General features: G+C 35.2%; 1 protein-coding gene across 10 annotated transcripts in view; it reads right to left on the reverse strand.

Annotated features, from left to right (window-relative positions):
• The window catches only part of ANKRD26 (ankyrin repeat domain containing 26), a 111,291-nt gene that overhangs the window by 22,804 nt on the left and 66,691 nt on the right, over positions 1-21,796 (reverse strand). For 8 of the 10 annotated variants that reach the window (XM_058681625.1, XM_058681627.1, XM_058681624.1 and 5 more), the window contains 6 exons: positions 13,257-13,424; positions 10,939-10,972; positions 10,237-10,372; positions 6,822-7,035; positions 4,604-4,787; positions 1,478-2,434 (listed from right to left, as the gene is read on the reverse strand). In XM_058681625.1, coding sequence (XP_058537608.1) covers positions 1,478-2,434; positions 4,604-4,787; positions 6,822-7,035; positions 10,237-10,372; positions 10,939-10,972; positions 13,257-13,424 — 1,693 coding nt within the window. Of the gene's footprint in view, positions 1-1,477; positions 2,435-4,237; positions 4,376-4,603; positions 4,788-6,821; positions 7,036-10,236; positions 10,373-10,938; positions 10,973-13,256; positions 13,425-21,796 lie in introns of all 10 variants that reach the window. The other 2 variants (XM_058681631.1, XM_058681622.1) reach the window with 2 other exon arrangements.

Below are 21,796 nucleotides of genomic sequence, written 5' to 3' on the forward strand. Positions count from 1 at the left end.
AGAAGTCTCAAAAAGAAATGGGGACATAGTGGGCACAGCAGTCGTACATTCTACATTATGAAAGGTTTTCCCTCTTTTTTTATTACAGGTTTAAGTTACCGTCAGAGTTCCTCACATATCCAATTCTCTGCTCTTATCCTTCTAATAGAGTCCTATCTCAGAACCAAAGTAAAGTCATTCCAATGGCCCCTGCTTCCATCCCCCTCCCTGACCTCAGCTCCTACAGCTCTCTCCCCTACTCACTCCATTCCTGCTAAACAAGAATCCTGCAACCCCTCCTTGGTCTGAAAATGGAGATCCAATGCCAAATTAATAAATCACAGAGAGATACAATTCTCTTTGTACTGGACAAACTTATGCCCACATGACAGTAACTGAGCTTCGAAATGAGCAAATTATTTGTAAAAATATTTAAAATAAGTTATAAATAGCAGTGGGAAGATTACTCAAAGATAGCTTTGCTAAAACTCACCACAGTTGTCCCAAATTATGATTTAGTGAAAAGTAGATGCCTTTAAAGAATTAAGAGGTTGTAGGAACACATGATTTGAGACTGAAAATTAAAATTTATGTGAATAAAAATAAAATCATACCAACTTAAAATGTATAAAAAGCTACCAAAGGAAAAGTACTACCAGATAGAGCACCTACACTTCATTTCATCTGGGAAATCTGAAGTTACTGTCCGGTTAACTCAATTAATTGAATCTCTATTTCAAAATACTCATTTTACATTTGAGCATTTTCATTTACCAGCTCACCACAGTAATAAAATGTGGTGGCAAAGATTAAAATTTTTATGGGAGGGTTTGTCGGTTAAGCGACCAACTCTTGAATTCGGCTCAGGTCATGAATCCCACAGTTCATGAGTTCTAGAACCCTGTGTCGGGCTCCACCCTGGCAGTGCAGAACCTGCTTGGCATTTTCTCTCTCTCTGCCCCTCCCCAACTCATGTTCTCTCTCTCTCTCTCAAACTAAACTTAAAAAAATTATTATTGTATGGGGCGCCTGGGTGGCTCAGTCGGTTGAGTGGCCGACTTCGGCTCAGGTCATGATCTCGCGGTCCGTGAGTTCGAGCCCCGCGTCGGGCTCTGTGCTGACAGAGCCTGGAGCCTGCTTCAGATTCTGTGTCTCCCTCTCTCTGACCCTCCCCCATTCATGCTCTGTTTCTCTCTGTCTCAAAAAATAAATTTAAAAAGTTTAAAAAAAATTATTATTGTAGCAGAAGACTATTATCTATTAACAATTTATAATTTAACATCTTAAAGTTTCATAGATGACACCATAACTTTACTCAAATTAAAGCACCTCTCAGGTTTAATTTTTATTTGTTGCATACAAGTTATGCTTTTATGTTGATTTATAGTTGTTTTTTTTTTTTTAATATTCAACTAGATTCAAAATTCAGCCATAATCAAGTATTACCAGAATTTTCTTTCTGGAAATCTGAAAAATTCTCATCTTTCTGGATACTTACTTCTATTTTTGCTTTCTCATTTTCATAATGATACATTCTTTCTTTTAAATGTTTACATTCATCGATTAACTCTTTATTTCTTTCTCCCAGCATAAGACCTTGTTCTTCACTTTTAGCTTCAAGTTTTTTTATGATATTCTGAAACTGGTCTTGGATATTAATTACTAGCTTTTCTTTACTGTCCGCTTTGTTGTGAGCATCATCTAGTTGCTGTCTAAGCAACATATTTTCACTTTGTAGTTGAGATAACCTTTCCTCTAAGGATTCCTGCTTTGCAATGTATTTATTCACTTTACTTTGTTCGTTCTGATACATGTGTTCAATTTCCGTCTTCTGGCATTGTGTTTGGCTTAGGTCCCTTTGTACACATTCTAAAACTAAAGTCTTTTCTCTGAGAGCATCTTTTGTGTGATGGAGCTCAATTTCCAGGGCATTGAGTTTACTTTCAACTTGAGAAAGTTGCTGAGAAAGAACTTCATTGTTATCTTGTAGATTAGACACATCAAAATTCATTTTGTCCTGTAAGTGAAACCATTCATCTCTTGCTCTCTGGAAAGCAAGTTCTAGGTCTCTTCTTGATGTCTGACTCTGATCATGATCGTGTACAGCAGTAGCCAGTCTAGCACGGTATGATTCAACTTCTGCTTCCAGGCTTTCTTTATTTTGTTTTTCATGCTCCAGTTTAGAGTTTAGCATCGTAATCTCAGCAGTCAGAACATTAAGCTGTCCACTATATTGGAATATTGTTTTTGATAATGTTTCCTCATTCTGTTTTATGGTCTTTTGAAGATTGTCATTCTCTTCTTTTACAATTTCAATGTCTTCACAATATTTCGTTTCCTTTCCCTGGTTCTGATTTTTTATGGTGTCTATTTCCAGTCTTAGCATGGCAATTTCATCCTGCAACATGTGGTTTTTATGCAACAGGTCTTGTTTTTTCTCATGACTATCAGAAAGCTAAGTAAAACAAAGGAAATTTTCAGATAGCACTCAATAAAATGACATTATATCATGATTTTCTTTCCAATTACAGTATAATCTATGTTTATACAATGAAAACGTTGCAAGGGGTGCCAGCGTGGCTCAGTTGGTTAAGCCTCTGACTCTCAATTGTGGCTCAGGGAATGATCTCAGATTCTGTGGGTTTAAGCCCCGCATCAGGCTCTGTGCTGACAGTACGGAACCTGCTTGGGATTCTCTCTCTCCCTCTCCCTTCCTGGCTTGTGCTCTCTCTCTCAAAAATAAATAAATACACATGGAAGGAAGGAAGGAAGGAAGGAAGGAAGGGAGGGAGGGAGGGAGGGAGGGAGGGAGGGAGGGAGGAAGGAAGGAAGGAAGGAAGGAAGGAAGGAAGGAAGGAAGGAAGATTATAGTAAGTGAATATCCAACTGGAAAAAAATAAAGTTGGCTCCAAATCTCAAATTGTATACAAGCATAAGTTCCCAAAAGTTCAGAACTTTAACTGAAGATAATGAAGGCATGAAAGTAAAAAAGAATTCGTGAGAAAAGTTTTCAGAATCTCAGTATTGGAAAAGGCTTTCTGATTTACAACAAACCAGAAGGCCTGAAATAAAAGATTAATAAATCTGACTACACTTAAAAATTGAGTTTACAGTAGGTATCGAACACAGCTACCCCACAGTAAAATCGTTAGCTCTGCATCTACTTGGACAGATTAAATTTCCTAAAATTCTTTTTTCCTGAGAATATTTCATAGATATCTACTTTGCTAATATTTCTACAGTCAGTTATAAGAATATATCTATTGATAACTGACAAATCTAGGCACTGTACTATAATATAAACACTTCTCCATACATCAATGAACTCATTTGGTTATCATAATTCTAGAATGCAGAGATTAAAACTGTGAGCTGCAGGACTCTGCCCAGGTCTTCTCACTCCACAACTAGTGCTCCTGCACCAACCACTGCTACTTCTCTAGTGTAAATACACAAGTACGAAAGAAGTCTTGGATTTCAAAATACTGATAGGAAATAAGGTGAAATTTATACATCTCTTAGAAAATCATGAGATTATTTACTGCTGCAATAACTTGTATTTCCTCTTCATGTTGAAAATAGTAATAAATAAAAAATAATAATAAATAAAAAAATAAAATAGTAATAAAAAGAGGGGAAATACACTCCACTATTTTATTAGGAATAAAATACCTATCAATAAATTATCATTAAGTATATAGCATAGCATACCATTGTTTCAAAAGTTCCTTGTAATGAAATAGGATGCTACTTGAAGCAAAGTGTTACTTTTCTCAAAAGTAGGAGACTTGATACCGAAAATATGATCTGTGAACTGGCTACACTCGTCCTCCTGTCCATTAGCAGAAGTGTTAAACTAACCTATTAATATATCAAGGCAGTGAAGTAACTGTTCAAAACCAAAACACATGTTGCTAGTAGCAATAGTTTTGAAATTAGGGAAAGCTCATCGATTCCTACAGAAAGTAATAAAAGCCTCTTATTTGGATGAGGACATTATGAATGTCACTATTTGCTGGAGACAAATGCATTTAATCAAGAATATTATTTTATCAAATGAAGCAAAAATGCCACCGCCCCCCCATGCCCCTCCCCAAAAATATATATGCTTTTAAAATCCTGTATAGTTTCCATGATGTACAGTGTTCGGTTTTTAAAATATATATATATACATACATGGAGAAAAAGTAGTAATTAAAAAAATAAAATATATACAAATACAAACACACATGTACTTCAAAATAGCTAAAGAAGAAACCTTAGAATTAGTTTTCTTATGAGCCATTTCTATCTCCTTTTGTTTGCAAAGGTGATTGTTTAGAATTCCATCCTGGAATTCTCTGGCATTCTGTGGTGGAGAAAGTTGCCACTGAGTGTCACTGCACTTTTCTACAACCTGTAGATACATTTCATTATGATTCTGGTCTCATACTGTTAAAAAAAAAAGGTCAAAAGCTGAAGAGGAGAACTTTAAAAAAATATTCAAAGGACCATGATCCCATGTTTTAATTTATTTGAAACCTAAATAATATATATTGAATCAAAGGGATACCATAAAATATATGTATAATACACTATATAATATTGATGGAAATACACAATTTTTTATCAAAAAGTAATTTACCTGATTCAAATGATTTTTTGCGGCCTTCAATTCCATGTTTAGTGTTCTAAGAGCGAGTTCAAATTGTTGTTTTGTTTCAACTTCTTTATTATATTGGTCTTCTTTTCTTCTTAACCTCTCCCTAATTTTTTCATATAACATATCAGCATTTCTTCTTTTTTCTTCTTCTTGTTTTAAAGTAAATCTGCAATTAAGTATGCTTATTTTAAAATTTGTTTTGTTAGAAATAAAAAGTTCCTCCTATGATCTGGTTCCACATGTTGTCTTACTGTCCAAATGAAATTTCTATGTTATCAAATTTTTTTCCTTTCTAGGGCTGTTTTTAATTTCTCACTTGAATCTCTTCCAAAAGATATATACAATTGAAAAGAAGCAATGAGAAAGCATTATGCAACTTAGTTTTAGTCAGTAATAACTCTGGTAGATGTTGTAAGAAAGGAAGTGTGAAATTATTCAGAAAAGTTAGAGTTGAAAATTACCCCTTTTCCTACAGGTGTAATTATTCCTCCATAGGACAGATAATTCAGTTACTCATTAAAAAGAGAAGTTACTGTTTATAAACAATTTTATCAATTCACTGGAAATAAATTTCCACTTGATGAAACATTACAGGTACCTCCAAAAATGATGTGCAGCGTAAGAGAGCATCTGCGGATGTTGTTTACACAACATACACGTGCAGATGACTGTCATCCAAGACTAGGCTAGCGAGTCTAATATCTGTTGCCCTACACTTTTTGTTTCTTCTTCCACCACACTTGCAACTTACCTTGTTGATTATCTACTTTATGAATCACTTAAGAATCCCTTCTAGAACAACACAGGATACATATTAAGTAAACAATAAAGAGTAATATGTGATTTCAGCATACACGTTTGAATTAATTTTATCTACCTATGACAGAGATGTTGAAAAACTTATCAGTAATCACTTTCCGTATTACTTTTTTAATGTTTATTCATTTTTGAGAGAGAAAGGGAGAGCACATGCAAACAAAGGGGGGGCAGAGAGAGAGAGGGAGACAGAAAATCTGAAGTGGGCTCTGCACTGACAACAGAGAGCTCGATGTGGGGCTCAAACTCATGAACCCTGAGATCATGACCTGAGCCAAAGTCAGACACCTACCTGACTGAGCCACCCAGGCACCCCCATTTTACTTTGTTTAAATTTTTTATTGAGAGAGACATGACACAAGTGAGCAAGGGTGGAGAGAGAGAAAGAGACAGAATCCCACGAGGGGCAGAGAGAGAGGGAGAGACAGAGAGAGAAGAGGGGTTCACCCGAAACGGGGCTCGTGCTCACCCAAAGAAGGGCTCGAGCCCACCCAAAGCGGGGCTCAAACTCATGAGATCATCACCTGAGCTGAAGTCAGATGCTTAACCAACTGAGCCACCCAGGCACCCCCACTTTACTTTTTTAACCCTGAATGTTGAGAATAAAACAGAATCAATTTTTGGGAATTTTTCTGTCTTGAGAAAAATGACCATTTTATACTCTGTTGCTGGGTATAGAGATTAATATAAACTTTCCCGAGAACAATTGAACAATGTGGATTAAAGACCTTTTTAAAAATTTTTATACTTTAGGGGCGCCTGGGTGGCGCAGTCGGTTAAGCGTCCGACTTCAGCCAGGTCACGATCTCGCGGTCCGTGGGTTCGAGCCCCGCGTCAGGCTCTGGGCTGACGGCTCGGAGCCTGGAGCCTGTTTCCGATTCTGTGTCTCCCTCTCTCTCTGCCCCTCCCCCGTTCATGCTCTGTCTCTCTCTGTCCCAAAAATAAATTAAAAAACGTTGAAAAAAAAAAAATTAAAAAAAAAATTTTTATACTTTAATCAAATAATATATATTGAAGAATTTATTCCAAGTAACCAGAAATGTAGAAACAGATTTATATAAAAGACATTCCTTACAGCATTCATTAAAATACAGAAAAATGAAAAACAAGCAAAATTCAATCTGTTAAATAATGACGTTTCTATATGGTGGACTTTTAAATGGCCATTAAACTTATGATTTGGAAAATACATTAAATTATTACAAGTATTCACTGTTAAGAACTTGCTGTATTATTTCCAAGAACCTCACACTTCACAACACTAAAGAAGTTTTCTTTCCTGCAAAATCCCACATGGTAAGTTAGCAGTTACAAAACTGTCCCTATACATCTGTAGTATAAAAGTAAACAGTTCAAATGTTTCTTTAAAACCAAGATGCTATACCTCAAACTGCAGAATTCATGTTCCCATTCCACTTTTTGATGCTCTAACCGTGATTTCATGTCTTTTGCTTCTCGTAGCTCGTTTTGTAGTGCACTAACTGTTTTTTCCATTTTTTTAATTTTTCCTGTAAGTAGTTTACAGTGACTTTTGTTAAGTTTCATTAATCTTTCATAGGAAAGAACTATATCTTGGATTTTCAAGAAGCCAACAGTATCTACATCAGAGAAGAAACAGAAATAAAATATATGAGTACTTTTTGCATATACAGGACTGTGCATTTTCAATTTACTCATTCACACACTAAATAAATATATACCTTCAATGTAAGACATTATACTCAGCTCTACAGATACAATAATAGAGAAGACCCCTGGTTCTCAATTAGCTTAAAGTCTAGTGAAGGAGAAAGACAACTCAAATGATAATTCTAAATTCAGATAGTTCCTATTAGAAAACAGAGTTCTGTGATCATAACTTGATCTAGATTGGGCCCAAGGAAGATAGATTTCCCTGAGGAAGAGATAACTATACTGAGGAATGAAGGATAAGCAGGAGGCAATTAAGCAAATGAGGAAGACAAGCACTCTCGACAGTCTAGAGTACGTGCCGAAGTTCCACTGTAATCTGCTTCTGGCCAAGATGGAGTAACACGTACTGATTGATCTTCCTACCTGAAGCAAGCAAAAACAAAACAGACAAAATACAACTTTAACATGATTTTCAAGACACAGAACTTCAGACAATGAAGGACAATGATCCTTGAAAACAAAACATGTTAGCCTAACACATGCCCAAGCTCACTGCCTTGAGAGAATGTTCAGGCTACGACACGGGAGAAAAGCATTATTTAAATAGCCTCCACCAGACTCCTTGAGTTGAGATGATGAAACTGAGAGTCTGGCAAATTCAAGGCAGATAGAGATGACAGGTCAGCATATAGGAGAGGAGAAAGCAGAACAGAGAAAAAACCCTGGAGATCGGCAAAGGGCCCCCTTTGGGTATTCAGCAGAGTAACAACCAATGCATACATGGAAGTCATCAAGGGAAAAAAATCTGAAAAGAGTAGAGGAAACACTCCCAGGTACTCTCACAGAACAAGGGACAGTATCTATTCACATTAGCTAGGATAGAAAAACTCATAATTTGCCTTAGGCTGATCACCATTCTGGATTCATCTAATAATTGGCAAGAGCAAGAGACTAAAGGATAAAACTGTTCGTAAGTAACATAACTATATCTCCAAACAAAGCATGAAAAGATAAGTAGAGGCATAGAAGCTATTGTTTTAAAAAACTGAATGGCACTCACAGAGATGTAAACTATGTTAGACATGAAAAATACAATGGACAGGAATAAACACATATTAGACATCACAAGATGTCTAATCACAAGAAAAAATGGCCAAAATCTTTCTAAACTGAATGAAAACTATAATCCCACAGATCCAGGAAGGATCTGTCTGGGAAAGAAGAAATGTAAGTAAACTATTGTAATTTTCTTAAACTATATATGATGTGGTATAACATTAATGGAAGCTAGACTGTGATGTTTAACCCACAGACTATAAAACCTAAACCAACCACTACAATAGCAAAACTACAAAGTTCTAGCTAGTATCCAAAATCTGTAAAAAACTCACCAAACTCCACACCAAAAAACAAATAATCTGGGGAAGAAATGGGTAGAAGACATGAATAGACACTCTTCCAAAGAAGACATCCAGATGGCCAACAGACACATGAAAAGCTGCTCAATGTCACTCCTCATCAGGGAAATACAAATCAAAACCACAACGAGATATCACCTCACGCCAGTCAGAGTGGCTAAAATGAACAAATCAGGAGGCTATAGATGCTGGGGAGGGTGTGGAGAAACAGGAACGCTATTGCACTGTTGGTGGGAATGCAAATTGGTGCCGCCACTCTGGAAAACAGTGTGGAGGTTCCTCAAAAAATTAAAAATAGATCTACCCTATGACCCAGCAATAGCACTGCTAGGAATTTACCCAAGGGATATAGGAGTGCTGATGCGTAGGGGCACTTGTACCCCAATGTTTATAACACCACTTTCAACAATCGCCAAATTATGGAAAGAGCCTAAGTGTCCATCAACTGACAAATGGATAAAGAAATTGTGGTTTTTATACATAACGGAATACTACGTGGAAATGAGAAAGAATGAAATATGGCCTTTTGTAGCAATGTGGATGAACTGGAGAAGTGTTATGCTAAATGAAATAAGCCATACAGAGAAAGACAGATACCATATGTTTTCACACTTCTGTGGATCCTGAGAAACTTAACAGAAGACCATGGGGGAGGGGAAGGAAAAAAAAAGTTAGAGAGGGAGAGAGCCAAACCATAAGAGACTCTTAAAAACTGAGAATAAACTGAGGGATGATGGGGAGTGGGGGCGGGGGGTGGTGGTGATGGGCATTGAGGAGGGCACCTGTTGGGATGAGCACTGGGTGTTGTATGGAAACCAATTTGACAATAAATTTCATATTAAAAAAAAAAAACAAGGAAGATATACAGATGTCAAACAAGCACATGAAAATATGCCCAACACCATCAGTTATTAGGGAGATGTATATTAAAACCATAATGATATATATACTAAATATACATCCAAATGTCTAGGATTTAAAAAGCTGACAATACTAAGTGTTCATGAATATGTATGTAGGAATTGGTGCTCTCACAGACTGCTGGTGGGAATGGAAAACGGTGCAACTCCTTTAGAAAACGATTTGGCAGCTTCATAATAAGGGAATATAGAGGGACATGAGATTTTTAAGGGTGATGAATATGTTAACTGTCTGGATTATGGTTATCGTTTCATATGTGTAAACAAATGTCAAAACTATGAAATGACACACTTCATATATGTGCAGTTTACCTAACTAAAGCTGTTGGAAACAAAAAGCTCTTTCACAGGAAGAAACGTCTAAAACAGTGGATAAGACACAGATGGAAAGAAGGATGTAAAACAATGCAAGATGAAGCCAGAGGACTGTGGCCTTTAACCTAATAGCAATGAGAAGTAATAGCTAAGCTTTAAGCAAGGAGGTAACATGATGAAATACACATTTTTAAAAAGACGTAATAATTATGGCTGCAGTGCAGACCAAGGTCTTGGGAGGCTGAACGGCAGGGAAAACAGTCCTGAGGTTATTTCAGTAATCTAGGAGAAAAATAATGACCTGACCTGGGTGAAGGCACAGAAGAGAAGCAGAGTTAACAAACATTAGATGTGCCATTCCCACTAAGAAAGGTACAGTAGAAATGATGACTCTTTGGCTGACAGGATACAATAGTTCTCCTTTAATAGAAAACATATTTCTGAGATGAGCAACTCTACACTATAGCAGGTGTGCACATATTACTACAGCAATATACATAAAAAGTCTTCCTACCTTTACAATCCATGCCAAGTTGTTCAACTAGCAACATGAAATTCTTAGAGTAAGGCAACTCACAATCCTCTGAAGCTGTTTCAGATGACTGAATTAAGTCGACAAGGTCATCCATAGACGTAACTTGCTTTTTGACCTATAAATAATTAATATTATTTCAAAATGTCCCCCAAATATTTATAAAATATACTAGGTATAGAGAAGTGATAAATACCCATCTTTTTATAAAAGCAAAAACAGGGGCACCTCGGTGGCTCAGTCGGTTGAGCATCCGACTCCATTTTGGTTCAGGTCATGACCTCAGGGTTCCTGAGTTTGAGTCCCATGTTGACCTCCACAATGACAGCATGGAGCCTGCTTGGGATTCTCTCTCCCCCTCTCCCTCTGCCCCTCCCCTACTTGTGTGTGCTCTCTCTCAAAATAAATTTTAAAAATAAGTAAATAAACATTTAAAAGCAAAACCACAGAGACATTTTAAAAGAACGGATTTTTATAAAAAAGACACCATTATCAATAGCTAGTATTTCTAAATAAATTTTTCATAGAAAATGTCTCTACAGCAAAGGAAGATTTTCTATTTTTTCACTACATCTTTCATAAAGTTTTTACCACTGAATAATATTTCTAATAAATATTTATCAAAATAATATAATAAAATAAAAATAAAATAAATAACAAAATTATATTGTATATTTTTCTTACCTTGTTCTTTTTCTTAGAAATTTTCTTTGCAGGTCTGAAAAAACCCAACAATTCTTTTCAGGCAAATATTAAATACTTAAATTACAAAGGATATTTAAACCTATTGTTTTGGATATAAAATCCCTGCATTTGAAACTAATTTTCTACAAAGGGGATTAAACAACAGAGTAACATTAAACAACATAGAAAATATACTACTGCTAATATTAACAAAGGATTAGGTGTATCCAGTTGTAGTATATGTGCTGCTGAAGCGAGCACAACAAAGTACTAAATTTAGATAAAAACTAACAAAAGCAAAGGAAAATCCTAATGCTACTTGCATTATTTGATAGGAATGATACCATTGTTTTTGTTGTTGTCATTTTTACTAAAAATAAGCTTTTACTGGCACTAAAACCTACTTGGAAAGTGCAAGTCCTTATATGAAAGAACCCCTTTTTAACAATCATGATATTAACGTGTTGAAGACTCACTATGCAACTACTATCTAGGTATTATTATGAGCACTTTACATGTCTTAAAGGTATTTTAAGCCTCACAACAATTCTATGAAGTAGGTTGTCATATTAGTATTTTACACAGGAAGAAAATGAGGCACAGAAAGTCGAAGTGACTTGCCCAAGAAGCCCTAATAGCTGGCCAAGAACAGACCCTGAATTCAAACCCAGGAATGTGCCTTCAAAGCATGTGTTTTATAATATGTGGTTAAAGTAATACTTAAGTGTTTCTAACTAATATAATAGCAAATGAATCTACATTATTATTCTATTTCTAGCTATAAATAACAATTTCTGACTCTTACACATTCTTTTAAGAGACTTTATACCTAGGCAATATTGGAAACCTACTTTCAGTAAACTAAAGATTTGCTTCTTCTAGAGAAGTTCATCAACAGGCATTCATTCATTCATTCTACTGTTTATTCCCACGTTCAACACATACTTATTGAACATATAATCTGTGTCAATGACATTGCTGGTACAGGAAGCATGGTTTTTGTAATTTAGAGCTTTCTAGTCCAAAAGGAATAATCTGTTATGGATTACTAGTTTATTTTCCAATTGTAAATAAACAAAATCTTCCCCTTTCCCCAGAATGTAAATAAATATTAACTTGATATAACCAGATACTTTATTTTTTTTTTTTAATTTTTTTTTCAACGTTTTTTATTTATTTTTGGGACAGAGAGAGACAGAGCATGAACGGGGGAAGGGCAGAGAGAGAGGGAGATAACCAGATACTTTAAAGTCCCTAACAAAATCATAGCTATTCGTGATACTATCAAAGGCACTGAATATCTAAAATCATCAAGGAAGGATTAGTTCTATTCAGAATGGTCTCAGTGTTTGTGTATTTTTTATTATATATATATATGTACATAATAAAATATTATATATATTATTATATATTATATATACATTATAATATTTATTTTCTATATATTTACTTACATAATATAATATATAACATATAATATATAATATAAATATAATATACTATATTTTATATAAATATATTTTACATATTTATATAAATATAAAATAAATATAACATAATAAATATAGTAAATAATATATAATATAATAAATGTATAATATAATATCATACATTGTATATAATTAGTATATATAATATATATATACACTATATAACAATACATAATACATAGAAATAATATGTACTGTAATATATATTAAAGTTATATATATAACATAATATATATAATTATATATATATAATACATACACATACATATATATTTTTAAATCTGTACATTCAATTATATGAGAATACCCCAGCATGGAATCAATTCTGAATAAACCAACTTTTCCACAAAATTACATGAATAGTAGTACTAAGGACAATTACTATAATCTTTAAAAGATAATGTAATACAATCAACAAACTTCCTAGTTTGGAAACACAAACAATTTTAAATTAACTAACCATGTCTATCTCTATTGATCATTTCCAACAGAATACATACTCTAAAAGCTCCCATCTTAAAAAGAGAAAGAAAATGCCTTTGCAATTCACATTCTTTTTCAGTTATCATCCATTTCTCTATTACCTTTCCCAATTAAAATGCTCTAAGGAGTTGTTTACACTTACCTTCCATACTTCCATGGTGACTACTGAAACTGCTCCTTGACAAAGTCACTTAACCTCATCATAACTTTTCAAGCAGTGTATTTGATATGTTGAGTATTTCTTGCTTTAGCTTGGACCTACCTACACTACAGCATTTTATTTTCACAAAAGGTAACCACTGCTAAAATTCCTTCACAGGGAAATAAAGAATTGATAGACTTTACCTGCTTTCATGCTGATCCTTTTCACTTAAACTGCTGTTCTCATTCATTTGTAGTAGACCACCAGTTAGGGAATCGGCCTTCTTCAACACTGGTGTGATCACAGATTCTTCTGATGTCCCTTCTTCATCTTCACCTTTCTTTAACTTCTTATGTAAACCAGGTTCACTACTTTAAAAAAAATCCATTAAAAATCCATATAAAAAGCCAACGTTTTCTAATAATTTTACTGATAAAGAATAAAAAGACAATTTTCATAAAGTTCTGAATTTTACCCATCTGACTTAATTTATTAATTCACAGAACAGTGATGAAGTACCAACCATATACAAGGAAATACTCATCTGTTGCTTCAAACACAGATAAATATATAATTATAATACAATGTGATTTGTAAGAATTGACATACGAAAAGCTGTAAGTGAGGACCAGAAAGGTTTTATTGAAGAGGGAAAATAAACAGGAGAGGTCACCAGGAAAAGAAACAGGAAAAAACCATTTTCTTAAGCGATTAGAATGTGAGCACAAAGATTACATAGATTGCATCTAGGTGCCTTGAAAGGAAAAGTACAAACTTTTAGGAACTTGAGGAAAAAAAGCATAAAATACATGGAAGCAAGTAGTAAGAGATAAGTCAGGAAAGAAATTCTGAAGAACCTTGAAGTTTACACTAAAAAGTTAGAGTTCACTGCCTAAAGGCAGTGACTCTTAGACATGGGAGTAATAATTAGATTTGCGCTATATTTTTGGTTTTGCTTTTAAATCTGAAAATGCTTAATTTAAACAAAGTTTTAAAATAGTATGAGGTCCATATAACATGAAAGAAGAAATCAGGGAAATATCTTAGGGGAAAAACTACTTTTAAAATACCCATATGTCAGAGTGATATCAGTATCATAGCTGAATGAGATGTACCTTGTTGCATCTGCCCACCTACAACAAACTGGCATCTATCTACCCACGGACAAAACTGCCTTTGCAGGAGCTGTGGGGACCTAGCACCATATTCCAAGGGACTGAGGAAAAGTCTTGCCTACCTGTGCATCAGGTAACAGGCATACATACTACAGTCTATCTGTGGACCTAGCAATAGCCCATAAACTGCCTCCAGTCCCTCCCTCTCAGCCACATCTGGGAGTCCCTCCCTACAAAACACTAAGATAATCACCCGCAGATGAGAGAGCCTTTTTGGAAAATGAGGTGTTCTGCAGAGAATTTCCAGCATACCACTGGAGCAAAAAAATCAGGTTTGGACATACTGAAGAGGTAGTCATTAAAGACTGGAGGAGGTGACTGCTACTTCAAATGCAAAGACAGCAATGCAAAATTGCAAAGAATATAAAATATCAAGGAAATATGATACCACCAAAGGATCACAATAATCTTCCAGTAATCAATCTGAAACACATGGAGATCTGTTATTTATTCAAAAGAGAATTCAAAATAGCAATTTTAAGGAAACTCAATGAGTTACAAGAAAACACAAAAAGCCAATTCAGTAAAATCAGAAAAATACTATATGAATAAAATGAGATGTTTAACAAAGAGCAGGAAATAGTAAAAAATAACTAAACAAAAATCCTGGAGCTGAAGAGTATAATGAATGAGATGAAAAAAGCAAGAGTGATCACTGACAGGAAAATGGATCAAGCAAAAAAAAAAAAAAAAATCTGTGAATTTAAAGACAGGAACTTTCAAATAATGCAATCAGCAGAGAACAAAGTAAAAGAATGAAAAAGAGAGAGGAAAGACTATCTGATTACAAGTGAACCCTCATAAGGCTATTAGCAATTTCTCAACAGAAACCTTACAGGCCAGGAGAGAGTGGGATTATATGTTCAAAGTGCTAAGAGAAAAAGACTATCAATCAAGAATACTTTACTCAGCAAAATTATCCTTCAGAAATCAAATCAAATACATATATTTGATATATACCACATTAACAGAATAAGAAAATCATATGATCATCACAATAGGTAAGGAAAAAGCATTTGACAAAATTCAACATCTTTTCATGATAATAACTCTCAATAAAGTGGGTACTTTCTGAAAAATATGTATAGTAAAAATTACAAGACTTTGATAAAAGAACAGCAGAGACACAAGCAAATGGAAATATACCCCATTGTTTAGGGATTAGAAAAATCAGCATTGTTAAATATCCACATTACCTGAAACCACCTACAGATTCAATGCAATCCTTGTCAAAATTCCAATGACCTTTTTCACAGAAATAAGAAAAGCATTCCTCACATTTGTAAGGAACAAAAAAGACCCCAAATAGCCAAAGCAATCCTAAGAAAGAAGAACAAAGCTGGAAGCATCACACTTCCTGGTGTCAAACTATTACAAAGTTATGGTACTAAAAACCGTATGAACTTGCATAAAAACAAACACAAAGATGAACGAAACAGAATCAAGAACCCAGAAATAAACCCATGCATAAAGTCAACTAAAATTTGTTAAGAGACCCAAGAATACTCAGAAGAGAAAGGATAATCTCTTCAATAAATGATGCTGAGAAAACTATATTAACATCCAAAAGAATAAAACTGTACCGCTACCTTACACCACTCACAAAAATTAACACAAACCCAAATAAAGACTTCTATGTAAAACCTTCAATCATAAAACTCCTAGAAGAAAACAGGATAAAAGCTCCTTGACATTGGGGCGCCTGGGTGGCGCAGTCGGTTGGGCGTCCGACTTCAGCCAGGTCACGATCTCGCGGTCCGTGAGTTCGAGCCCCGCGTCAGGCTCTGGGCTGATGGCTCGGAGCCTGGAGCCTGTTTCCGATTCTGTGTCTCCCTCTCTCTCTGCCCCTCCCCCGTTCATGCTCTGTCTCTCTCTGTCCCAAAAATAAATAAAAAACGTTGAAAAAAAAAAATTTAAAAAAGCTCCTTGACATTGATCTTACATATGATTTAGGATATGACATCCAAAGTACAAGCAATAAAAGCAAAAACAGTGCAATAAACAATGTTTCTGCACAGCAAAAGAAACAAGCAACATGACGGAAAGGCAACCTATGGAAAGGTTGAAAACATTTGCAAACTACAAATATGAAAAACATCAATATCTAAAATGTGTAAGGAATTCATACAATTCAATAGCAAAAACCAAATATAATTAAAAACCGGGCAAGGCACCTTAATAGACGTCTCTCCTCAGAACATATTCAAATGGCCAGTGGTACATAAGAAGGTGCTCGATATCACTATTCACCATGGAAATGCAAATTAAAACTGCAGTATATAGATATCACTTTGACCTATTAAAATGGCTATTGCCAAAAAGACAAGAGATATCACTGGCAATGATGTACTGATGTACAGGAAAGGAATTCCTTGTACTGCTGTAGGACTGTAAATTGGTACAGCCACTATGTAAAACAGTATGGTGGTTCCTCAAAAAAACTAAAAATAGAACCTCCATATGATCCAATAATCCCATTTCTGGGCATATATCTTAAAGAAATGAAATCATTACCTCGAAAAGATATGTACAGCCCTATGTTTATTGCAGCATTATTTTCAATAGTCAAACAACCTAAGCATCCATCAATGGATCAATGGATTAAAAAATATGGTATATATTTACAATGGAATATTTTCAGCCACAAACAAGAAGGAAATCCTACCATTTCTGACAACATGAGTGAAACTTGAGGGCATTATGCTCAGTGAAAATAAATCAGAAACAGGTAGATAAATACTGTATGATCTGACTTATATGTGGAATCGTAAAAAAAAAAAATTCACAGAAACAGAACAGACTGGTGGTTGCCAGGGTTAGGAGGCTGTGAGAAATGGGTAGATACTGGTCAAAGGGTACAAACTGCCTGTTACAAGATTAATAAATTCTGGGGATTTAATGTGCAGGATGGTGATTACAGTTAACAATACTGTATTATATATTTGAAAGTTGCTACAAGAGTAGATCATCACAAACAAGAAATGATAATTATGTGAGGTCATGGAAGTATTAACACTATTGTGGTAATCATTTTACAATATAAAAGTGTATCAAATTAATAGAGGTATACCTTATAGTTACACAGTTGTATGTTAATTATGTCAATAAATCTAGAAAAACTTCAAAAATTCTGAAGTACTCATATGTCATATATATCACTCAAAAATAGCAACAATCTGATTAGCTATGCTTTTGTTTGAAAAAAAAAAAAAAAATGGTTTGCGGCGCCTGGATGGCTCAGTCCGTTAAGTGTATGACTTCAGCTCAGTTTGTGATCTAATGGTTTGTGGGTTTCAGTCCCACATCAGGCTCTGTACTGACAGCCCAGAGCCTGGAACCTACTTCCGAATCTTTGTCTCCCTCGCTCTCTGCCCGTCCCCCACTCTCACTTTGTCTCTCCAAAAATGAATAAACGTTAAAAAAAAAATTAAAAACAAATGATTTGGATACTCTTAGCCTCGTATCTAATCGTGACAGAAAAAACTAGGGGATTTGCCAAAAAGAAAATTATAATTACTTTTTCATGGACAAATGCATGCAAGAGAATATTATTACCATACAGCTACATACATTTCCAAAAACAATGAAATTTCCCAGATTATTTAGGACTTAAACATGAGCCCTTAAGAGCACCAAAAACAAAAACAAAACTAGCAATTGTTTTCTCAAAAAGCTGTTGTACAGATAACTTTTCTAGTTGAAATAACATCCAAGAAAAGAAGAATCTTTCTGAAAGCAATTATCAAACAATTCCTCTTGACCCAAACTTCAAAAATGAATCTGTAATTGGAGCGCCTGGGTGGCTCAGTCGGTTAAGCGTCCGACTTCGGCTCAGGTCACGATCTCACGGTCTGTGAGTCCATGAGTTCGAGCCCCGCGTCGGGCTCTGGGCTGATGGCTCAGAGCCTGGAGCCTGCTTCCGATTCTGTGTCTCCCTCTCTCTCTGCCTCTCCCCCGTTCATGCTCTGTCTGTCTCTGTCTCAAAAATAAATAAACGTTAAAAAAAAATTTTTTTTTAAATGAATCTGTAATTATAGAATTTGAAATAGCTTTCATTTTGAACACAGTGAATAGAAGCAGCTTTTAAATAGAAAACATCTGGTGAAAGCCACCTCAAACTTAGAAACACAAAAACAAAAAACAAAAACAAAACCCTAACATGTAGCCATGGTAACAAGAAGCCACCAGAATCAGTTTTAAATGTGTTAATCAATGCCCACCAGCCTTACTCACCAACCAATCCATTTCAGCCCCTTCCTTCTGAAAGACAGCCAATAAAGGACAAAATCACTCCAACATATATGCCTCAGCATGCCAACCAATCCACAACAGTCTCACCCAAATAACCATGGTACTTCAGATGATGACAAACCATTCAATTCTCTGAAAGTCCCCCAATCCTTAAACTCCACTCTTCCCCAAACCCTGTATAAGAATAGCAGACTGGGGGCGCCTGGGTGGCGCAGTCGGTTAAGCGTCCGACTTCAGCCAGGTCACGATCTCACGGTCCGTGAGTTCGAGCCCCGCGTCAGGCTCTGGGCTGATGGCTCAGAGCCTGGAGCCTGTTTCAGATTCTGTGTCTCCCTCTCTCTCTGTCCCTCCCCCGTTCATGCTCTGTCTCTCTCTGTCCCAAAAATAAATAAACGTTGAAAAAAAAAAATTTAAAAAAAAAAAAAAAAAAAAAAAAAAGAAAAGAAAGAATAGCAGACTGCTCTGTTAGAAAAGACTATACCTAACCAGCATAGCTCGCTCTTATTTGTAAGTGATAAGTTCCAACTTCATCTTTTTATTTCAGGTATTGAGGGCTCATAATCCCTTGGCAAGAATTTTTAAAGTCCTATAATAATTTGGCACCATGTTTTAGTTTCCTTAATAAATATAAAGGAAGTTTGCTATTCCTTTGATACATTTTACCATAATTAAAACTAACATAAATATAACTAAAAGAAAAGTAGCAAGTAAACACAATATTGGGCCCCCCAAAATCCAAAAAATGTATATAACTGGCAGGTTTAATTGTCAGAATGAACCCACGCCAAACTTTGTAAAAGTGAGAACTAGTATGTTAAAAACAATATACACAGGTTAAACTCCGTTCACTCAATAAACATTATTGAATAAGCACTATATATACTAGAACATTTTCTAGGTACTGAGGACATGGCAACGAACAGATAACAATCCTACTCATGAGTGAAGTAAACATACAATAACAATAAACTACATAGGCAAAATATACAGTATTAGAGGAGAAAAACTAAAGCAGACAAATCAAATTTTGATGTGTTATAGGAAAAAGGTAGTTGAAATACTAGTCAGGATGGCCAAGAAAGGCCTTGCTGAGAAAGTGACATTTAAGCAAAAAACTGAAAGAAAAAACAAACAAAAAGGGAAAAAGCAAGCCATGAGGTATCGGAGGGAAAGCATTCCAGATAGAGTCAACAGCAAGTACAGAAGTATGTCCGAAATACTTAAAGAGTAGTGAGAAATTCAGTATGGCTGGACAGAATGAAAGGGGTAGAAAATAGTTCAAATCAGACAGAAGGACACACCTGAGAGGAAAAGATCTTACATAGGACTTGTCGGTATTAGGAAGAGTTTTGGCATGTACTCTGAGTGAAATGGGAGGCAATTAAGTTTTGAGCAGAGGAAGGACACAATCTGACTTACATTTTAATAGAACCAATGTGTTCAGAATTAGAGGAAACAGAGTAAAAACAAAAGAAGAAACAAACAAACAAGAAGACCAATTAGTTACCTATTACACCAATATAAACAACAGATGACAGTCTCTTGGTCATGGAAGATATGTTTGGATTCTGGATATATTTGAAGGAAGACCTGACAAGATTTGCTGACAGATTAGATGTGATGTGTATGAAAAAGAGAAAGAAAAAGACAAAGAAAAAGAAAAAGAAAAAAAAAAAGACAGGACTCAAAGATGATACCAAGTTTTCTAGCAGAGCAACTCATGGAACTGTTATTAACTCAATTAGGAAAGACATGAAAGGCAAATATTAAGAAAGAATATCAGTAGTTCAATTTTGGACATGTTAAGTTTGCAATAGCTATCCAGAAAGAGATATCAAGTAGGCAGTTTGATATGTGGGTCTGGAATTATGGCGAGAGATACGGGCTGAAGATATAAACTTGAGGATCATTAGAATATACAAGATAGTAAAAGTCGAGAGAAGGAAAATCAAAGGCAAATTCCTGGAAGACATCAATGGGTTAAAAGGTGGAGGACGAGGAGAAACAAGCAAATCAGGCTGAGGTGTACAGACTAGAAAGGCAGCGGGAAAATCAGGTGAGTGAGTGATATCCTAAAAGCAACATGGAGACAGAATTTTGGAGGAGAGAGTTTTCCATTGGGTCAAATATTGCTGAAAGGTTAAATAAAATGAGATGTATGAAATTATGTTCAGATTCATTAAAGTGAAAATCAGTGGTAACCTTGAAAAAACAATTCTGGAGTAGTGAAGATTGGAAAGGGAAAATTGCTACAATGAATTCAAGAGTGGATGGGAGGGAAATCAGGATCAAAGAGTGAAGAAGGCTCTTTAAGGATTTATAGCTAAGTGGAATGATCATCGTTGATCTAATTTTCTATTATTGCTGTAGTTTTCAATTCTTACATAAGGATTATGTAGTATTTTTGTAATATTTTGAAGTCTTAAAAATTGCATATATGTAACACTAGTTGTTTTTTTTTTTAATGCCAGACCAAGGTACTAAATAACTCACAAAATTATACAATGAGAAGACTCCTTAAAATTTTCTAGATATATAATATTATATAAGCTGATTACCATTTTTCTCATGCTTAGAAAGACCACAGAAAAACTAAATTTCAAGGGCAGTATTTCATGCTTGACAAAAATTATTGACCTCTAAGGGCACCTGAATGGCCCAGTCCATGAAGTATCCAACTCTTGATGTCGGCTCAGGTCATGATCTCTAGGGTCATGAGATCGAGCACTGCATCGAGCTCTGCAATGACAGCATGGAGCCTCCTTGGGATTCTCTCTCTCCCTCTCTCTCTGCCCCTCCACTCATGTGTGCATGCTCTCTCTCTCTCTCTCTCTCTCTCTCTCTCTCAAAATAAACATTTTTAAAAAGTCACCTAACTCTAGGATATTTTATACTATCCAAAGTAATTAGCATATTAAAATTTTATACACAGAACTAAAAGGGGGTGAGAATGCAGAAAATATTCCTACTTTGTAAACTGAATTGTCATAAATTGCATAACATGAAGGCACTGTTGAAAAATGTGGTGTAAAAATTTGGTGTGGTGCATGTTGAAATATGTTCTCTTTAAAAAGGAAGGATAATGGCATGCAAGCAAGGTACCTTTATAAAAACGATTCACTGCATTATCAGCATTTTTGTTTATAGCACAGGGGTCATCAAATGTTTATGTAGAATATGAGACAAGTTGCCATGTGAAACCTCTTGGCAATATTCAGATTAAGTTGAGGGTCCAACATTTGAGCACTCATGCACTGGGAAACAAAACCAAAATTCTAATAACTAGCAATTTTGTTGGTAATGAAGTAGACTGCCAG

Source organism: Neofelis nebulosa, chromosome 8, assembly GCF_028018385.1.
Source record: "Neofelis nebulosa isolate mNeoNeb1 chromosome 8, mNeoNeb1.pri, whole genome shotgun sequence".
Taxonomy (NCBI): Eukaryota; Metazoa; Chordata; class Mammalia; order Carnivora; family Felidae; genus Neofelis; species Neofelis nebulosa.